Source organism: Canis lupus, chromosome 10 (genome assembly GCF_048164855.1).
Source record: "Canis lupus baileyi chromosome 10, mCanLup2.hap1, whole genome shotgun sequence".
Classification (NCBI taxonomy): domain Eukaryota; kingdom Metazoa; phylum Chordata; class Mammalia; order Carnivora; family Canidae; genus Canis; species Canis lupus.
Window position 1 is genome coordinate 2,631,453 of NC_132847.1, and position 21,253 is coordinate 2,652,705.

General features: G+C 39.4%; 1 protein-coding gene across 1 annotated transcript in view; it reads left to right on the forward strand.

Moving 5' to 3' along the window:
• The window catches only part of RNF130 (ring finger protein 130), a 136,841-nt gene extending 117,189 nt beyond the window's left edge, over window positions 1-19,652 (forward strand). The window contains exon 8 of the mRNA XM_072840457.1: window positions 19,097-19,652. Coding sequence (XP_072696558.1) covers window positions 19,097-19,206 — 110 coding nt within the window. The 3' untranslated portion in view covers window positions 19,207-19,652. The remainder of the gene's footprint in view (window positions 1-19,096) is intronic.
• Window positions 19,653-21,253: the final 1,601 nt, after the last annotated feature.

Consider the following 21,253-nt stretch of genomic DNA (forward strand, 5'->3'; position numbering starts at 1 on the left):
ACATAATGTGAAAAGACAGAGATAAAATATATCTGAGTTGTACCCATAAATTTATGGTCTAATTGAGGGAAGAAAGACATAAAAGAGCACATATAATCAAGTACTTATATTTTTCAGAGAATTACAAAGTCCCTATTTTTTTTTTAATTGCATTCATCAATTTCAGGATTCTGAAGTCTAGAAAAACTTTAAGCCATATGAACGGGAGCTCTAAGCCACTGATAAGTTAATCACATTTCTGTTTCTCGTAGTGTCATCCTAACTTGTTATAGTTCAAACATCATACCATGCACAACCAGAGAATATGGAAAAGCATTTTTTGTTGTTCTATCTTAAGGCATTGAAGAGCTATCAATGTGATGAGGACCTGAGAAGCCAAGAGCCCAGAGGAAAGGGAAGTGAAGTGATATGAACCCAATGTTCAACACTGCCTTTCTTTTAGAGGCATTTGCCAATTCACAGACAGTGGCTGAGAAGTGGCCAGAATATGGGGGCTTGAATGATTGATGAGGAGAGCTCAGGCAGCCTTCCTGAACTTGTGAGACACACCCTGGAGTCCAGAGCTCACCCAGAACAATGAGCCCTCATATGCTGGGATCCTCAAAGGGCTATACCCTGGAACTAGATAGAGGCTGAACCAGAATTTGACTAACCCTCTCAGAGTGAAGCCTAACTCTGAATCTGCGTTAATTTCTAACTGGATTGAAGGATATGTCCATAGCCTAAAAGTAATATGTGGAAATCCTCCAGAGGGAGATAACACCAGCAGCAGCTTCAGATGATCTCTACAGTTTTCATATGTACTGTCTAAAAAACCGTCAAAAATACCAGGCATACAAGAAGACCAAACAACTTTTAAAAAGGGAGGGAAAATAGATCCACAGAAAAACAAATATCAGAATTATGAAGCATAGAGTTTAAAATAACTTTAAGTATGTCCAAGAAACTGATAACAAGATGGATAATTTCAGAAATAAATGGAAACAGCAAAAAAAGTAAATGGAATGTGAGGACTGAAACCCATAGAAGGTTTAACTTAAACATCACTGAAGAAAGGATTTGTGAACTGGAATACAGGTCAGGAGAAAGTATTCAACCTGAAGCACAAACGGAAAAAGGGAAGGGAAATACAAAAAATGGTCACAAGAGAATTTAGATCATGATGAACAAGATCTAACATACATGTAATTCAGTTTGGGTAGTAGAAGGAAAGAAGATCAGTTAAAGCAGAAGCAGTATTTGAAGAGAAAATGTTTTTAATTTTCCCAAACTGACAAAAGACATCAAATCACAGATTCAAGAAAAATACACCAAGATAAATCATAGGAGAACTTTAAAAGAGGGGAAGGGAGCAAAGAGAAACTTTAAAGCAATTAGAGAAAAAAGATACACCACATCTTTTTAATTGAGAAGAAATTCACATAACATAAAATTAACCACTTTAAAGTGCTAAATGGTTTTATCAAAATGTTCACAGTATTGTATGACCACCACCTCTATCCAGTTCTAAGTTTTTATCACCCCAGAAAGCAAACTCCTCCGCATGAAGTAAGTTGCTTCTCATTCCACCCTCCCCTCCAGTCCTTGGAAGATCTCTGTGTTCTGTCTGTGGATATCCCTATTCTAGATATTTCATATAAATGGAATCATATAAGTTATGTGATCTTTTGGCCTGTGTTCTCTCACTTAGCATAATGCTTTCAGGGATGATCCATATTGTAACATGTATCAATACTTCATCCCTTTTTATGGCTAATAGTCCAGTGTGTGTGTGTGTGTGTGTGTGTATACACCACAATTTGTTCATCCATTCATTCATTGATGGACATTTGAGCTGCTTCCACCTTTTGGCTATTGTGAATAACACTGCTATGAATTGCTGTACAAGAATCTTTGCATCTCTCTTTTCATTTCTTTTAGGTATATAACTAGGTATGGAATTGCTGGGTCCTATGGTAACTTTGTGTTTAAAACTTTTGGAGGAACCTCCCAAATGTTACTCATGGTGACTTAACTTAACCATCTTACATTCCTGCCAGCAGTGTACAAGGGTCCCAGTTTCTCTATATGCTCACCAACACTTACTATTTTCCTTTTTTTAAAAAATTATAGCCATTTTTAGTGAATGTGAAATGATACCTCATGTGGTTTTAATTTGTATTTCCCTAGTGACTAATGATTTCGAGCAGCTTTTCATGTACTTACTTACCACTTATATGCCTTCTTTAGAGAAATATCCAAGTTTTTTGTCTATTTTTTAATTAGCAACTTGTTTGGTTTTTTTATTGAGTTGTAAGAACTCTTTATATATTCCAGATACTAGGCACTTATCAGATATATGATTTGCAAATATTTTCTACCATTTTCTATGTTATCTATTCACTTTCTTGATAGTATCCTTCAAAGGACAAGTTTTTAATTTTGATGGAGTCCAGTTTGTGTTTTCTTTGGTAGTTTGTGCTTTAGGTGTCATATCTAAGAAATTGTTACCTAATTCAAGGTCACAAAAACTTCTAAGAGTTTTGTAGTTCTAGTTCCTATATTTAGGTCTTTGATCCATTTTGAGTTAATATTTGTGTATTAGTGTGAGATATGGGTCCAACTTCATCCTTTTGCATTTAGATGTCCCACTTGTCCCAGTACAGTTTGTTGAAGAGATTGAATTGAATGGTCTTGGCACCCTTGTTGAAAATCAGTTAAACATAATATATAAGTTTATTTGTACGCTCTCAATTATATTTCATTGATCTATCCATCTTTATGCTAATAGCACCCTATATTTATTATCATACTTTTGTAGTTGTTTTGCGATCAGGAAGTATGAGTCACCAGCTTTGTTTTTCCTTCTTCAATATGAGATGTGTTACTTTTAAATAATAATAGAAGACTGACAGTTGATATCTTGAACAAAACAATGAAAACCAGAAAATAGTAAAGTGTTGGGTAAGTGGGGAACCTGCCAACTTAAATAGCCTAGGAAAAAATTCATCCAAAATAAATATATATAAAATAATTAATTCACAGGGATGAAAAATACAACATAGGGAATATAGTCAATAATATTGTAATAACTGTGTGTTAACGAATGGTAACTACACTTATTTTGGTGAGCATAGCATAATGTATAGAATTGCTGATTGTATACATGTTGAATCACGTGTTATACACCTGAAACTAGGATAACATTGTATGTCAGCTATACTTCAATAAAAAGTAAAATAAACGAAAAGCCTCATTCCAGAAATAACAAATAAGACATTTTCCAATGAACAGAAATACTGAGAGGGAAATCTTCAAGCAGAAGGACAGTTATCCCAGACAGGAACGTGGAGATGCAGGAAGACTAAAGAGCCACAAAAAGGGAAGATATGCAGGTTAACCTAAATGGCAGTTGATGTATAAAACTTTAATAGTAATGTCCTATGGAGATTACCTGACATCAGTTGCACAAAAGGTAGAAGAGGATAAAAGTGCTTTTGAGATATTTGCATTGCCCAAGAATAAGTAAAAATACTGATTTGTATTAGAATTTAATAAATCAAAGATGCAGCTCCAGGGTCACTCAATTTGTTTTTTTTGTTTTGTTTTGTTGTTTTTTTATTTATGATAGTCACAGAGAGAGAGAGAGGCAGAGACACAGGCAGAGGGAGAAGCAGGCTCCATGCACTGGGAGCCCGATGTGGGATTCGATCCCGGGTCTCCAGGATCACGCCCTGGGCCAAAGGCAGGCGCTAAACCGCTGCACCACCCAGGGATCCCCTAGGGTCACTCAATTTGTTGAGCATCTGACTCTTGATTTCTGCTGAGGTCATGATCTTAGGGTCATAAAACCTGAGCCCCATGTGGGGCTCCACAATCAGCAGGAAATCTGCTTAAGATTCTCTCTCTCCCTCTCCCTCTGTCCCTCCCCCACCCCTCTCTCTTTCAAAATAAAATCTTTTGGGGACAGCTGGGTGGCTTAGCGGTTAAGCACCTGCCTTCAGCCCAGGGTGTGATCCTGGAGTCCCAGGATCAAGTCCTACATTGGGCTCCCTGCATGGAGCCTGCTTCTCTCCCTGCCTGTGTCTCTGCCTCTTTCTGTATATGTGTCTCATGAAAAAATAAATAAAATCTTTTTTTAAAATCTTTAAAAAAATAAAATAGGGGCACATGGGTGGCTCAGTTGGTTAAGCATCTGCCTTCAGCTCAGGTCATGATCCCAGGGTCCTAGGATTGAGCCCCACATAGGGCTCCCCGCTCATCAGGGAGTCTGCTTCTCCCTCTCCCTTTGCCCCTCCCCCCAACTCATGCTCTCTCCGTCTCTCAAATAAATAAGTAAATCTTTTAAAAAACAATTAATTAAATAGATCAAAGATACATGATGTGATCAAGGTAACAACTAAAAAGTGGTAAAATAGTCTCTAGGCTAGCATAGCCATTAAAAGAACAGAAAAAAGTAACATAAACTTATAAAAGAAAAAATAGACTAATAAAGTGATTCAAAAGAAGAAATGTTATTTTTAAAAAGAGGAAAGGAACATGGGAAAGGACAGACAAATAGAAATATTAAATATCATAAATTTAAGTCCCTGTATATCAGTAATGAATATAAAATTATTAAATATTCAAATATAAAGATAGATTATTTAAAATTTATAAATACACATATACATCTATGTATATGTGACACTTCTTTAATATAAGGAGACAGGGGGCACCTGGGTGGCTCAGTTGGTTAAGTGTCTTTCTTTGGCTCAGGTTATGATCCAGAGTCCAGGGAGCAAGCCCTGCATTGGGCTCCTTGTTCACTGGGGAGTCTGCTTTTCCCTCTGCCTCTCACCCTGTTCATCTCTCTCTCTCACACTTGCTCTCTCTCCCTCTCAAATAAATAAATCTTTAAATATATGTATGATATATATATGATATATATCATATATATATATATACCACATAAACACTAACCAAAAGAAAATCATTGTTGTATAAATATCAGACAAAATATGCTTTAAGACAAAGAGGGACATTTCATAATGATGAAAAAGTTAATCTATCATGAAGAAAACAATTCTAAATTCTGTGTACCTAATATATTCTCAAAACATATGAAGCAAAAATTAACAGATCTAAAAGGACAAATAATTCCAACATCATAGTGGGAAATTTAAACACACCTCTTTTTACAAGTGCACAAATACTCATCAAGGATCTAGATTTGAACAACATGATTAACAAAGATGTGATTGACACATAAATATAGCATTCATTGACTACAGTTCATATATTATTTTCAAGTGCGTACAAATCACTTACTAAAATAGACCATATGTTGGGTGATAAAGCAAATTTCAACAAATATATAAGGATTGAAGTTATACAGAGTATGTTTTCTGACCAGTGGAATTAAGTTAGAAATCAATAGTGAAAAGGTAATTAAAATGATCTCTAAATGTTTGGAGTCAATAATATACTTATTTTTTATTTTTAAGATTTATTTTTTTAAGTAATCTCTGCACCAAAACCCTGAGATCAAGAGTCACATTCTCCACTGACTGAGCCAGCCAGGCACTCCTGAGGTAATATATTTTAAAAAGCTTATAAGACAGGGGCAACTGGATGGTTCATTTGGTAGAGCATCCAATCTTGATCTCAACGTTGTGAATTCAAGCCCCACATTGGGCATAGAATCTACTTTAAGAAAAAAAGAAAGAAAAAACCTATTTTAAGGGGAAAAAAAGCTCATAAGACAGAGAAGAAATTGCAGTGGAAATTATTAAAACTTGTGTGATGCAGGTAATGCCATTTAGAGGAAAGTCGGTGACCTCAAATATATATATTAGAAAAGAAAAAAAGGCTAGAAGTCAATCTTCTAAGCATTCCTCCCAAATAAAGACCAAACTAAATCAAATGAAGGAAATAATAAAAGATCATAAATGAATTCAGTGGAAACAAACATAAAATAGAAAAAACATCCAAAAAAAGAAAAAAAAAATCCAACCAAGCACAAAGTTGTTTCTTGAAAAAGACTATTACTAAAGGTAACAAATTTCTGCTATCAAGGAAAAAGACCCAAATGACCAATATTAGGGATGAAAAGGGGGCATCACTATAGCACCTACACACATTAAAAGAAATAATAATAAAGTTTATAAAAATAGAAAGTAGAATGATCATTATTACCAGGGGCTGGTGAAAGGGGAGAGAAGGAAGTTGCTCAGTAGGTATAGAGTTTCAGATTTGCAAGATTAAAAAGACCTGGAAATGTATTTCACAACAGTGTGAATATACTCAGTACTACTGAACTATTCACTTAAAAATGGTAAAGATGGGGAGGGACGCCTTGGTGGCTCAGGGTTTGAGTGTCTGCCTTTGGCTCAGGACGTGATCCCGGGATCTGGGATCAAGTCCCACATTGGGCTTCTTGCATGGAGCCTGCTTCTTCCTCTGCCTGTGTCTCTGCCTGTGTGTGTGTGTGTGTGTGTGTGTGTGTGTGTGTGTGTGTGTGTTTCTCATGAATAAATAAATATTTTTTAAATTTTTTTAATAAATAAATATTTTTAAAAATTGGTTAAGATGGCAACTTTCATGTTCTGTGTTTTTTACAACAAAAATTATAAAAGGATATTATGACAACTTTGTTAGTAAATTCTGATATTTAAATGAAATAGGCAAATCCCTTGAAAAATGCAAAGTACCAAAATTGGCACAAGAAGGAATAGGAACTAGGAATTTTACATCTAGGCAATAAATTAAATCAAAAGCTTAAAATCTTCTCTCGGGGCTCAGTGGAGCGTCTGCTTGAAGATTTGCTCCCTCTACATCTCCTTCTACTTGCGCTCACTCGCGTTCTCTCTAACATAAATAAGTAAATCTTTTTTTAAAATAAAAATATAGGGCAGCCCAGGTGGCTCGGCGGTTTAGCGCCACCTTTGGCCCAGAGCATGATCCTGGAGACCTGGGATTGACTTGTCGGGCTCCCTGCACGGAGCCTGCTTCTCCTTCTGCCTGTGTCTCTGCCTCTCTATCTGTGTCTCTAATGAATAAATAAAATATTTTTTAAAAAATAAAATAAAATAATAAAATAAAATAAAATAAAATCTTCCCTCAGAAAAAAGCTCTAGGCTTAGATGATTTTATAACATTTAAGGAAGAAATGACACCAATCTTATACAAATTTATTCAGAGAACAGAAAAAGAGGAAAACTTCCCAATTCTTTGAATGAGACTAGCATTATAACAAAGGTATTACAAAAAAGGAAAATTATAGGTTAATTTCTTTTATGATCACGGATGTATATACAGTAAATATTATCTCAATGAATCTGACAATATATAAATAGGAAAAAATTACAATCCAGTTGGATTTATTAAAAACTGTGAGGTTGAAAATCAGTGTGATTCAACACATTAACAGAATAAAAGTGGAAAATCATGTTTAATGGGTACAGAAAAAGCACTTGTTAAAATTCAACATCCATTCCTGATTTTAAAAAACATTCAGGGCTGGCTCAGTCAGAAAAGCATGTGACTCTTGATCTCAGGGTTGTGAGTTCAAGCCCCACATTGGGTGTGGAGATTACTTAAAATCACAAATCTAAGGAAGGGACGGGGGAGGGGGAGAAGGACATTCAGCAAACTAGAAAAAGAAGAACACTTCCTTAACCTAATAATGGGTGTTTTCAAAACTATAGCAAATATCATACTTAATAATGAAATATTAAAAATTTTCCCTAAGGTTAGAAATCAGGATACCTGTTGTGACTGTCTCTTTCAACATTATATTGGCAGTCTTAGCCATTATGATAAGGCAAGAAAAAGAAATAAAAGGTCTGAGCAGCCCAGCTGGCTCAGCGGTTTAGCACCGCCTTCAGCCCAGGACCTGATCCTGGAGACCTGGGATCGAGTCCCACGTCAGGCTCCCTGCATGGAGTCTCTCTCTCTCTCTCATAAATAAATAAAATCTTTTAAAAGAAATAAAATATCTAAGGATTGGAGGGACGCCTGGATGGCTCAGTGGTTGGGTGTCTGCCCTTGGCTTAGGGCATGATCCCTCAGTCCCAGGATCAAGTCCCACATCAGGCTCCCTGCATGGAGTCTGCTTCCCTCTGCCTCTATCTCTGCCTCTCTCTCTCTCTGTCTCTCATGAATAAATAAATAAAATCTAAAAAAAAAAGTAAGGATTGGAAAGGAAGAAATAAAACTGTCACTAACAAAGACAACACAGTGGTATATATAGATAATCCAAAAGATTCTAAAAATAAGCTCTTAAAATCAATAAGTAATTTAGCAGGGTTAATTTTATCAATAAGAAATTAAAATGAAATTTTCAAAAAGATAGCATGTACCAAAGCATCAAGTAAACATCAAATATTGATGAGTAAATCTAAAAGAAAATATGCAAGGCTTCTACACAGAAAGATATTAAGCATTATAGAGAGAAATTAAAGATGACTTAAATAAATGAATATACCAGGTTCATAGTTTGTAAGACCTCATATTGTAAAAGTGTTACTTCTCCCCAAATTGATCTATAGATTTACTGCAATTTCAGTCAAATCCCAGGAGTGGGGTGTGTGTGTGTGTGTAGCTTGACAAGTTGGTGTATAAAATTTATGTGGAAATGAAAGAACCAACAGTAACAAGACAATCTTAAAAAATAATAAAGTGGGAGAATTTATGGAACTGTATTGACTTTTATAAAGGTACCATAGTTAAGATTGAGTTATGGACCTCAAGGATGGACATATAACTTAGTAGAACAGAATATAGTCCCAGACAACCATGCATTTATGGACGCTTAATTCATGTCAAAGGTAGCATTGTATAGTAGTGGAGGTAAGAATGGTCTTTTCAATAAATGCTGCTGGATCACCTGAATAGCTATAAAGAAAAAAATCTTGATTCCTACTTAACACAACATTCAAAATTAATTTGAAATGGAGCATACATCTCAATGTGAAAGGTAAAAACAATGAAGCTTCTAAAAGATAAAATAAAATCTCTTCAAAACCTTAAGATAGGCAAGTTTTCTTAAACAGGACTCAAAAAGCCATAAAATAAAAGGTAGATAAATTGGTCCACACTAAAATTAAGACATTCTGTGGGGCACCTGGGTAGCTCAGTTGTGAGCATCTGCCTTCGGCTCAGGTCATGATCCCAGGGTCCTGGGATCGAGTCCTGCATCAGGTTCCCTGCATGGAGCCTGCTTCTCCCTCTGCCTGTGTCTCTGCCTCTCTCTGTGTCTCTCACAAATAAATTCATAAAATAATTTTTTTAAAAAAGAAATTCTGGGGCAGCCCCGGTAGCTCAGCGGTTTAGTGCTGCCTTCAGCCTGGGGTGTGATCCTGGAGACCCGGGGTCGAGTCCCACGTCAGGCTCCCTGCATGGAGCCTGCTTCTCCCTCTGCCTGTGTCTCTGCCTCTCTGTGTCTCTCATGAATAAATAAATAAAATCTTTTTTAAAAATTCTGTTTATCAGAATACACTATTTTAGAAGATACCCACGATGCTTATATCTGACAAAGAATTTCTTTTCAGAATAAAGAAAAAAAAGCCTGACTGATGGGAAAATGAGCAAAATAAATAAACAGGCATTTTGCAGCGAAGGAAAACATCAACAAAATGAAAAGACTACCTACTAGAGATCTCAGGAAGATGGTAGAGGAGGAGGATCCTGAGCTCACCTCCTCCACAAACACGTCAGGCAGAACAGCTCTTCTACAGATAAAGATATAAGGAGATCCCATTAAGGAGGGTAGGGGGGTTAGAGACCAGGTAGGGAACCAAACTCCCAGCACAACAAACCACAAGCAGGAGGGCTTAACAGACACAGAGGTCCCCCTGAAAAGTGAGGGGATCAAGCCCCACATCTGGCACCACTGGATCTGGGGACCTACACTAGGAGGACAAGCCCCCATAACATCAGGCTATGAAAATCAGTGGAGCTTAACTCCAGGACAACTGGAGGGCCATAGAAAATTGAGTCCCTGCTCTAAAGGGCCAGCATGCTGTATCCCTCAGTCCAAGACCCAGCACAGAAGCAGCAGTTTGAAAAGCATCTGGGGTATACATGAGAATTTATTGACTGATTTGAGTGCATGTACCAGAGGGACAGGGATCTGCAGGAACTTTCTTTCAGAACAGAAATGCTGATGGGCACCATTTTTCATGCACTCCTTCAGCTTAAGTAGCCAGACACTTGTGAGAACTAGTTCTGACATTCCATCTACCTTGCTAGCACTACTCACCCTACCAAGTTTCCACCTGGGGACCTGCACCTTCCTCCTCTCTTGCCCCAGCAGGGGCCACTCCAAAGCAGATCTCACCCTGCCACACTTGGCAGGCAGCATCTGTTTGGACCATGGTCCTCCCAAGGTGACCACCACCACACCACATCTAGCAAGAACTAGTGCCCCCCACCAAAGCAACTCCTGCTCCAAGAAGGGAAAAAGCCAGCTCTACCCACCACTTTCACAGCAGTTGTGGCTGGGCCTGTCAGCCAACTGCACTGGGAGCTAACCACATCCACTAGCACAGCCACAGCACCTACCATTGGTCTTTCAGCCAGCTACCCTGGGAGCCAGTCCTGCCCAGCAATGTGCCCTCAGTAGTTGCAACAAGTCATTGCAGACAGCTGGACTGAGGGCCAGCCCTGCCCACCAGTGCACTTGCAGCAACTGCAGCAAGCTCACCCATCAGCCCACCCACACAAGCTACCCTGTTGTGCACACAGCTAGCACAGGATATACTGCTGGAGTGCCTGGTTTTGTTGACCAGAGGAGATTGTACTACTGGGCACAACAGGATGCCTTCAACATGAGACTACTTCCAAGACCAGGAGACTTTGGCTGGCCTACCTAATACATAGAAATAAACAATAAAAAAAAAAAAAAAAACGAGACAGGGAATACGCTCCCCCAAAAAAGACAAAATCTCAGAAAAAGAACTAAATGAAATAGAGCTAAGCAATCTACCTGAAAAAAGTTCGGAGAAATGGTCATAAAGGAATATACCAAATTTGAGAGATGAGTTGATGAACTCAGTGAGAACTTCAACAAAGATATAGCATACTAAGGTCCACATTACAAGGATCCCAGAAGGAGAGGGTAGTGGCAGAAAACCTATTTAAAGAAATAATAGCTGGAAACCTTCTTAACTTAGGGAAGGAAACAGACATCCAGGTCCAGAAATCAGAGAACCCTCAATAAACTGAAGCAATGGAGGTCCATGCCAAGACATACAATAATTGAAATCTCAAAGATTAAGGATAGAGGATTTTTTATTTTTTTATAAATTTATTTTTTATTGGTGTTCAAATTGCCAACATATAGAATAACACCCAGTGCTCATCCCGTCAAGTGCCCCCCTCAATGCCCGTCACCCAGTCACCCCCACCCCCCACCCACCTCCCCTTCCACCACCCCTAGTTCGTTTCCCAGAGTTAGGAGTCTTTCATGTTCTGTCTGGATAGAGGATTTTTTTTAATTTTTTATTTATTTATTTATGATAGTCACACAGAGAGAGAAAGAGAGAGAGGCAGAGACATAGGCAGAGGGAGAAGCAGGCTTCATGCACCGGGAGCCCGACGTGGGATTCGATCCCGGGTCTCCAGGATCGCGCCCTGGGCCAAAGGCAGGCGCTAAACCGCTGCGCCACCCAGGGACCCCATGGATAGAGGATTTTTTAAATGGCAAGAGAAAAACAAAAGTTATGTACAAGGGAAACCCCATACAACTATCAGCTGATTTTTCAGCAGATAAATCTTTGCAGCCAGAAGGAATGGCATGATATATCCAAAGTTCTGAAAGAAAAAAACCTACAACTAAGAGTACTCTACTCGGCAAAGTTATCATTAAGACTTGGAGGAGATATGAAAAGTTTCCCAAAGAAACAAAAGTGAAAGGAGTTTATTACTACAATGCTGGCCTTACAAGAAATGTTACATGTAAAAAAATAAATAAATAAAAATAAAAAAATAAAAAAATAAATGTTACATGTTAAAAATGTAAATGGACAGGGTACCTGCGTGGCTCAGTGGGTTAAACATCTGCCTTTGGCTCGGTTCATGATCCTGGGGTCCTGGGATCAAGCCCCATGTCAGGCTCCCTGCTTAGTGGGGAGTCTGCTTCTGCCTCTGCCCCTTACCTCCACTCATGCTGTCTTTCTCTGGTTCTCTCTCTCTCAAATAAATAAATACTTAAAACATAATAATGAATGCAAATGGACTAAATAACCCACTCAAAAGATGTAGGGTGACTAAATGGATAAAAAAACAAGACTCTCTATATGCTGCCTATAAGAGACTCACTTTAGATCTAAAAAGACGTATAATTATACCAATGGATAGATCATCCAAACAGAAAATCAATAAGGAAACAGTGGCTTTGAATGATACATTACAAGAAAAAACCACTGGAAGAAATACAAGCATGTGAAGCCTAAACATACTACGAAGCTATAGTAAGCAAAACAGTATGGTCTTGGCATTAAAATAGATACAGATCAATGGAACAGAATAGAGCCCAGAAGTAAGTCCATGTTTATATGATTAATTAGTCTATGACAAGGGAAGCAAGAATATACAATGGAGAAAATATAGTTCTTCAATAAATAGGGTTGGGAAAACTAGACAGCTCCCTGCAAGAGAATGAAACTGGGCCAATTTCTTAAACCACACACAAAAATAAACCCAAAATGGATTAAAGACCTAAATCTAAGACATGACACCATAAAACTAAGAGAAATCCTAGTAATCTCTTAGATCTTAGCCTTATTAGCAACATTTTTCTAGATATGTCTTCTCAGGCAAGGGAAACAAAAGCAAAAGTAAACAATTGGGACTTCATCAAACTGAAAAGCTTTTGCCCAGTGAAGGAAACCATCAACAAAACAAAAAGGCAACCTCTTGAATGGGAAAAGATAGTTGCAAATCATATATCTGATAAGAGGTTAACATTCAAAATATATAAACAGCTCATACAACTTAATATCAAGAAAATAATCCAATTGAAAATGAGCAGAGGAAGTGAATAAACATTTTCCCAAAGAAGACATACAGATGGCTAAAAGACATGAAAAAATGCTCAACATCACTCATCATCAGGGAAATACAAATCAAAACCACAATGAGATATCACCTCCTACTAGTCGGAATGGCTAAAATCAACAACACAAGAAATAACAGGTTTTGATGGGTGTGAAGAAAGGGGAAACTTTAAAAAAAAAAGGATTTTATTTATATATTTGAGAAAGAGAGAGACGAGTGGGGAGAGGGGCAGAGCGAGAGGGTGAAGCAGATTCTCCACTGAGCAGGGAGCCCAACATGGGGCTTAATCCCAGGATCCCAAGATCATGACCTGAGCTGAAGCAGATGCTTAATTGAGCCATCCAGGTTCCCCAAATGGGGAACCTTCTTATACTGTTGGTGGGATACAAGCTGGTACAGCCACCATGGAAAACAGTTTGGAATTTCCTCAAAAACTTAAAACTAGAGCTACCATAAGACCCAGCAATTCCATTCCTGGTTACTTATCTGAGAAAAACAAAACCCCTACCTCTAAAAGAACATGTACCCCTATGTTCATCACAGCATTATTTACAATAGCCAAGATATGGAAACAACCTAAGTGTCCACTGATGGATGAATGGATAAAGAAGATGTGGTGTGCATATGTGTGTGTGTGCTCACACGTGTGCCCGTGTGTTATTCAGACATAAACAAGGAAGGAAATCCTGCTGTTTGCAACAATGTGGGTGGATCTTGAGGGCATTATAGTAAGTGAAATAAGTCAGAAAAAGACAAATACCATATGATCTCACTTACATGTGGAATTTAAAAACAAAAACCAAAACCAAGTTCACAGATACAGAGAACAGATTGGTGATTGCCAGAGGTGGGGTGGTTAGGGGTGGGTGATATGAGTGGAAGGGGTCAAAACATACAAACTTCTTTTAAAGATTTTATTTATGTATTCATGAGAGACACACAGAGAGAGGCAGAGACATAAACAGAGGGAGAAGCAGGCTTCCTGCGGGGAACCCATGCGGGACTCAATCCCAGGCCCGAAGAATCACCTGAGCCGAAGCCAGACGCTCAACCACTGAGCCACCCAGGTGTCCCAAATAAATAAAATCTTGAAAGAAAAGAAAGAAAGAAAGAAAGAAAGAAAGAAAGAAAGAAAGAAAGAAAGAAAGAAAGAAAGAAAGAAAGAAAGAAAGAAAGAAAGAAAGAAAGAAAGAAAGAAAGAAAGAAAGAAAGAAAGAAAGAAAGAAAGAAAGAAAGAAAGAAAGAAAGAAGAGAAAGAAAGAAAGGAAGGAGTAAGTTGCTAAGAGAGTAGACACTAAAAGTTCTCATCACAAGAAAAAGAATTTTGGGGATAAAGCCTATAAGGCCTTTGGCCCAGGGCGTGATCCTGGAGACTCTAAGGATTGGAGGGACGCCTGGGTGGCTCAGTGGTTGGGTGTCTGCCCTTGGTTTAGGGCATGATCCCTCGGTCCCAGGATCGAGTCCCACATTGGGCTCCCTGCATGGAGACTGCTGCTTTCTCTGACTCTCTCTCTCTCTCTCTCTCTCTTCTCTCTCATGAATAAACAAATAAAATCATCTTAAAAAGAATTTTGTAACTACGTGTGGTGATGGATGTTAACTGGGCTTACTGTGATCATTTCATGATATACAAAAATATCGAACCATTATGTTGTACACCTAAAACTAATATAACATTATATGTCAGTTATACCACAACTTTTTTTTCACAACTTTTAAATAAATAAATAAACAGACTTTTCAGGATGAACAGGGTGTACAAATAGCCTAAAAATATATGAAAAAAAAATATGAAAAAGTGCTCATTGTTTTTTGGCATCAGATGAATGAAAATTAAAACCACTATGAAATACCATTATATACCCACCAGAAGTGCTAAAATGAAAAATACAGAAAATATCAAGTATCAGCACAGATATAAGCAATTGGAATTCTCATCTACTGGTGGAGGTAAAAATTGGGCCATCCACTTTGAAAAACTGCCAGTATGAGCAGCAACTGGACATATACAGACCCCAAGATCCAACAAATCCAAGACAACTGCGTGTGCATGTGTACAAAAGATACACAAAAGACTGTTTCTTTTTTTTTTAAAGATTTTTATTTATTTATTTATTCATGAGAGACACAGAGAGAGAGACGGAGATACAGGCAGAGAGAGAAGCAGGCTCCATGCAGGAAACCCGATGTGGGACTCAATCCCAGGACTCTAGGATCATGCCCTGGGCCGAAGGCAGATGCTCAACCGCTGAGCCACCTGGGCATCCCCACAAGACTGTTTCTAATAGCAATATTCATAGGAGCTCCAAAATGGAAACAATTCAAATGTGCATCAGGAGAAGATCAGATATATAAATGGTGAGATAGTCATACAATGGAATGGCATGGCACAGTGAAAACAAACCAGTCCCTGATCTATTTCATGACATGGATAAATGTCACAACATAATATTGTCTGAAAGAATCAAGATACAAAAGAATAGTGTTTCCATTAAAGGGACACAACTGAATCATGATGTGGGAAGTCTGGACTGTGGTTTCCTTTGGGAGAGAAGAGAGGGTCTGGTGATTAGGATTGATAGAGGGACTTATAGGGTGCTAGGGGTTGTATTTCTTGATCCAATGATGATTTCAGGGGTAGGTCCTCTCTGTGAAGAGTCATTGACCTATATACTTAGGATTTATGCACATACCTGTTTACAGGTTATACCTCAATTAAGAGCTAATTATGTATTTCATTATGTGGCTAATAATGAAAACAATCATCATCATCATTTGATCAGTAAATAGGGTGTGTTTTCAGGTGTCAAAAAATATGCTTTGTTTCCTAGACAAAGCCGGCATCATGTCTTTCTCTGAAATTCAGCTGCTGTGGATTCTTCTTTTAATGCTATTTTTTTTTTTTCAGGTACACTAGTTAACAGGTGGGTAGACTACTGATGACATTTCTGAGCCATGTTTTATTGGCAAGGGTTTGGTCTGAGCTGATCATTTCCTCTTTTGTTGGCTTCAGTTCTATCCACAGGGCAGAACACCTCATTTCTTCCTGTTTTGTTTGGTTTTTAAATCTTTAGCCCTTGAGCCCTGTTGGAGTATGCAGATTCCTGTGGTGGCTGAGACACAGCTGTCAGTTCAAACATCCCATGTTTCACCTGGCACCTCTCAGAGGGCTGCTTTGTACAGATAGCAAGCATCTTTGACTATGTCCTCTTTTTTTTTTTGTCCTCTTTTTTAATGCAAAAGGTTTTTAATATAGGAAAGTCAAACAAGGGATCCCTGGGTGGCGCAGCGGTTTGGCGCCTGCCTTTGGCCCAGGGCGCGATCCTGGAGACCCGGGATCGAATCCCACATCGGGCTCCCGGTGCATGGAGCCTGCTTCTTCCTCTGCCTGTGTCTCTGCCTCTCTCTCTCTCTCTGTGACTATCATAAATAAATAAATAAATAAATAAATAAATAAATAAATAAAAAAGGAAAGTCAAACAAGAAAATGGAAGTGGCCCTACCATGCATACCAGTGCATGAAATGTTTTCATTTAATACTTGTCTGTCCTCTTTGCAACAGCCTTTCTCTCCCCCCGCCCCATCATACCACTCAAAAAATAAGAACAAAGTTGCAGAATCCAATATACCTGACCGGGATCTGTAAAGCTGTGAGTAATCCAGAGAGTGTAGTATTAGTGTGAAGACAGATGGATTGCTGGAACAGAATCGTGCCCAGAAAAAGACCAGGTATGCACAATTAACAGATTTTCAACCAAGTTGCCACAGCAGTGCAGTGAGAAAGGTAATCTATTAAACTATGCTGAGAAAATCAGATATCCATACGAAAAAAAAAAAAAAAAGAGCTTTAACCTTTATTTCCCACCATATGCAAAAATTTACTTGAAGTCATCATCTAAATGTAAGCACTAACTATAAAGCTTCTGGCTAAATACATAGGAAAAAACCTTAATGACCTTGGGTTTGGCAAAGATTTCTTTATTCTGACACAAAAAGCACAAAACTATATAAAGGAAAATCAATAAATTGGATTCTATCAAAAAATTTTTAAGACTTTTGCTCTTCAAAGGACCTTGTTCTGAAAATAAAAAGGCAAGTCATCGGGATCCCTGGGTGGCACAGCGGTTTGGTGCCTGCCTTTGGCCCAGGGTGCGATCCTGGAGACCTGGGATCGAGTCCCACGTCGGGCTCCCGGTGCATGGAGCCTGCTTCTCCCTCTGCCTGTGTCTCTGCCTCTCTGTGTGTGTGTGTGTGTGTGTGTGACTATCATAAATAAATAAAAAAGGCAAGTCATCTGGGTGAAAATATTTGCAGACCATGTCTGACAGAGGAGTTGTTTCTAGAATATATATTAAATATATATATGTATACATATATATATATTTAAATTCTTACAGCTCAATGATATGAAGACAACCCAATTTTTTAAATGAGCAAGAGATTTTACCAAAACACTTCATAAAAGAAGATAGACAGTTGGCTAATAGGTACTTGAGAGGATGCCCAAGTTCAGGGAAATATATATTTGAAGTACAATGAGATATTCCTGTGCTGGTACTTGAACATCCAAAGTGTCAAAGATTGGCCATCTAAGTACTGGTGAGGATGTGGAGGAACCAGGTCTCCCATACGCTGATTGGGGAACATTTGATGGGTCAAGTATTCTAGAAAAGTAAACATATTCACACAGGCACTCAGGTCCTAGGTATCTACCAAAAAAAAGGAAGCACATGTCCTCACTCAGATTTGTACACAGATTTTCATAGCAGTTCTATTTACAAGAGCAATAGATAATGATATGAGTCTACTTATATAAAATTCTAGAAAGATGCAGCCTCACCTGTGTTTACCTGAGGGTAGAGGTAGTGCAAGAAAAAGAAAAGAACTCCCAGAGAAACCAGGAAACTTTTTGAGGGGCAATGGAGATGTTCACCATCTTGAATCTGGTCATGGTTTGAAATACATACATCTTGAAATACATGTGTTTTGTTGTATGTCAGTTATATGTCAGGAAATCTGTGCAAACAAAGCAGTTGTTCAGAAAAGGAAATGTAAGCACGGCTTTGCTTAGGAGAGCAGAAATAGTCAAATAATGTCAATGCTGAAATTTTTATCAAAATATAATTAGAGTGGGGAATGGAAAGTAGGGGTAGATGTGGCACAGAAGAAGAGTAGGGGAAAGTCTTCATCTTCCATAGTATTAACTCAGCAGATAAAGTCTAACACTCAAAAAAAAACAAAAAATTAGGAAGGACCAGCTCAGGCATATTGTTTAGAGGTATGGAGGCAGGTACCACAAGAATCAGGTTAAAGTGGCTGTCTTGGGGGGAGGGCCACTGGAGGTTACTGGTCTCAGTTACACGTGTGGAATTAACTATCTAAACCATGTGAGGGGCACCTGGATATCTCAGTCTGTTAAATAACTGACTCTTGGTTTTGGCTCAGGTTATGATCTCGAGGTCCTGGGATCGAGCCCCACGTCAGGCTCCTTGATCAGTACAGAGTCTGCAGGAGATTATCTCCATCTCTCTCTACCCCTGCTTGCATGTACTTTCTATCTTTCTCTCAAATAAAGAGATAAAATATTTTTTAAAATTTTTTTTAAAAACCATGTGAAGGTATAACTCTAATATAAGTAAAAACATTTTAATGCATTATCAGAGCCTCAAAGCCACAACCCCCAATCTGCCCAACGTGCGTGCACACGGTCCGCCCACAGCAGGTATTCAGGAGGGAGGTGGGCAAGGAGGCTCCACAGATTGTGCAGCCCTTAGCAAAAACCTTCACATTTGTAAGTGCAGTCTTTTCAAGGGCACCAGGCAGCTTTTCCTTTGAAAAGCTCCAGTGGTTAGTCTCTTGGGAACACAAACATTGAGATTTACAAGCTTATACTATGCTTAAATTGAGGGATGCCTCCATTCTTTCCATTTGTCTCGTGATAAGAGCCTAAAATGGAGATATTTGAGAAAATGTGATGCCTTGAAGATAACCCGTGTTCTCTCCTCCAAGCTGTGTGGGAAGTGGAGGCATGAGGACTTATTAATTCTGTTTTTTTTTTTCCTTTCCCCTTTTCCAGGTGGTCACTTCTTTCATCGAAACTCCTTGTCTCCTCGGAGCCTGGTGTATGAAAGTGAATTCTCCACAATCGAACCTTCTTTGGACATGTATGATGAGAACAAAACCTGATTTTTTTCTAAATGGGCTCTGGGGGGTCACCTCTTTTGTGATTTGATTTACAATCACCTTTCTTATTTTGTATTCTTCTGTCAGCGTCCATTTTGGAAGAATGGCAGGGTTTTCCAAGCGCGAGTTGGGGCTCAGGGTTAAATTGCAGGGTTCCCCCAAGGTGAGGCTCTGAGGACAGTGTTATTGCCCAGGCAGCCTCGTAGTACTGCAAACCCTCCCAACACTGACACAAGAACATGGGGCCCCAACGACCTGGCTGTTCCCAGAGCCGAGCAGGGGCCCCAGGGGTTAATGTTGTGTTGCAAACATGTCTCTGAATATTTACATGCTATTCTGTATCAGGGTGATGTTGGGGTTTTTAAAATACCTTTATGCTTCCCACTCACAATGCATACTAAAGCTTACAGGTGCCGCTTCTTACTAATGTGAGGCACAAGCTGCTGCAACATGGCCAGCTCTGTGTTTTTCTGTCTCTTATTCTACTTTCTGTTAAAGAGGATCTTTCTAAAGGTCCCAGAGAGAAAAGTTTGCCTTTTGTCCCTCCTCTGAGACTGACCACCCAGAGCACCGCAGTAGGGCCACAGGCTACACAGGATGGGTGGTCCTTCCCATTGCCACTTCCAGCCTCCCTCCTAGAGCATGATACAGGGGGTGCCGAGTGCTCATGTGACCACAGAAACACTGAAGGCCCCAATCCTGAGGCCTGTAGACTCGTCTGCATGGCATCTGCTGAGGGGTGTGGAGAAGCCGTCCCCGGGAGGCCAGCCTCCTGGTCTTCTCTGGGTCCAGCAATCTCGGGATGATGGCCAGTGGGTGTCAAAATCAGAATGATTCTGAGTACTTTCTTGAGAAGATCAAACCACAGTGTGACTGTTAGAGACCAGATGAGCACCCCTCTGCAGGCTTCCTGATCCAACCCAGTCCCCTCCTACCAGCCTCAGTATTGGCACAAGGAAGGCATGGGAGCTTCCAGAAAAACACATGGTAGCCTGCATGGTGGGCATCAGGGACACACACACTCTTCCCACACACCTGGGATGACATCACGTTAATATCACGAGAAAACATGTACCTGAAGAGTGTAATCCCGACACAGAACCACTATGCGCAAATTCATAAAACAAATGGGCTCACCCTTCTTGCTCAAGGACACACCATAGTTCAGCCTGTTCCTCCTGGCCATAGAAGCTATGAAGAAATGTAGATGCATTCAGGTCCTCAGATCCTTGTTATGAGGATGGAAATGCCGGCCTCCATATTCTAGAGTCAGACCTGGCAGCAAACATGCGGACCTGTGGCCCCCGCCCCCCACCCTGTGGTTTTTATTGACTGTAAAACAGAAGTTGGAGGCTAACACTTACCATATTCCCGTGTGGCTGGCTTCTTGTCTTTAAGTGTCCATTCTCCTTATGTGTTGCTAAGATGCCTCAAACACACTTGTGCCCCTGAGCAAAACTCCTCAAAGAACCATGGTGGTGACAGCCACAGAATGTCGCCTCAGAGTGACCAGCAGCGTTGAATCTATGATCACAGAGGCTGGAGCAGTGCAGAACTTGTAAAGTCTTAGCAGCTTTTTCTCTTTACCTTTAACCAAGGGCTTCTGTTTGGTCCCCCCCCCCCCCTTTTATTGTCTTTATACTATAAAAATATTTTTGATAAATAGTTTCAAGAGAACAGTGTCCAGAAAGACAGATTTGCCCTGCTGGCTTTGTGATGAGGGGAAAGCATCTCAAGGAGATGAGAACTCCGTGTGCCAGATGTTCCAGACACACACCCAAGCTTTGTTTGGTTTGGCTCATCCAACAGGGAAGACGGCTCAGCTCTGACCACGTTGTCCGTACCACGAGCTTGTTTTCCCACACCAGGGCTGAGATCTCACTTAGAACATTTTCTCCTGGTTTGTACACTTTTGGAAGAGCATATGCATTACATTTCATTCAAGGCAGTCCTTTACTGAAGAGAAATGAAATTGCATGAGAAGAAATTATAGATTCAGGCCCTTAAAAATCCACCTATTAATTTAAGATCTGGATTTCTGGGTAATCTA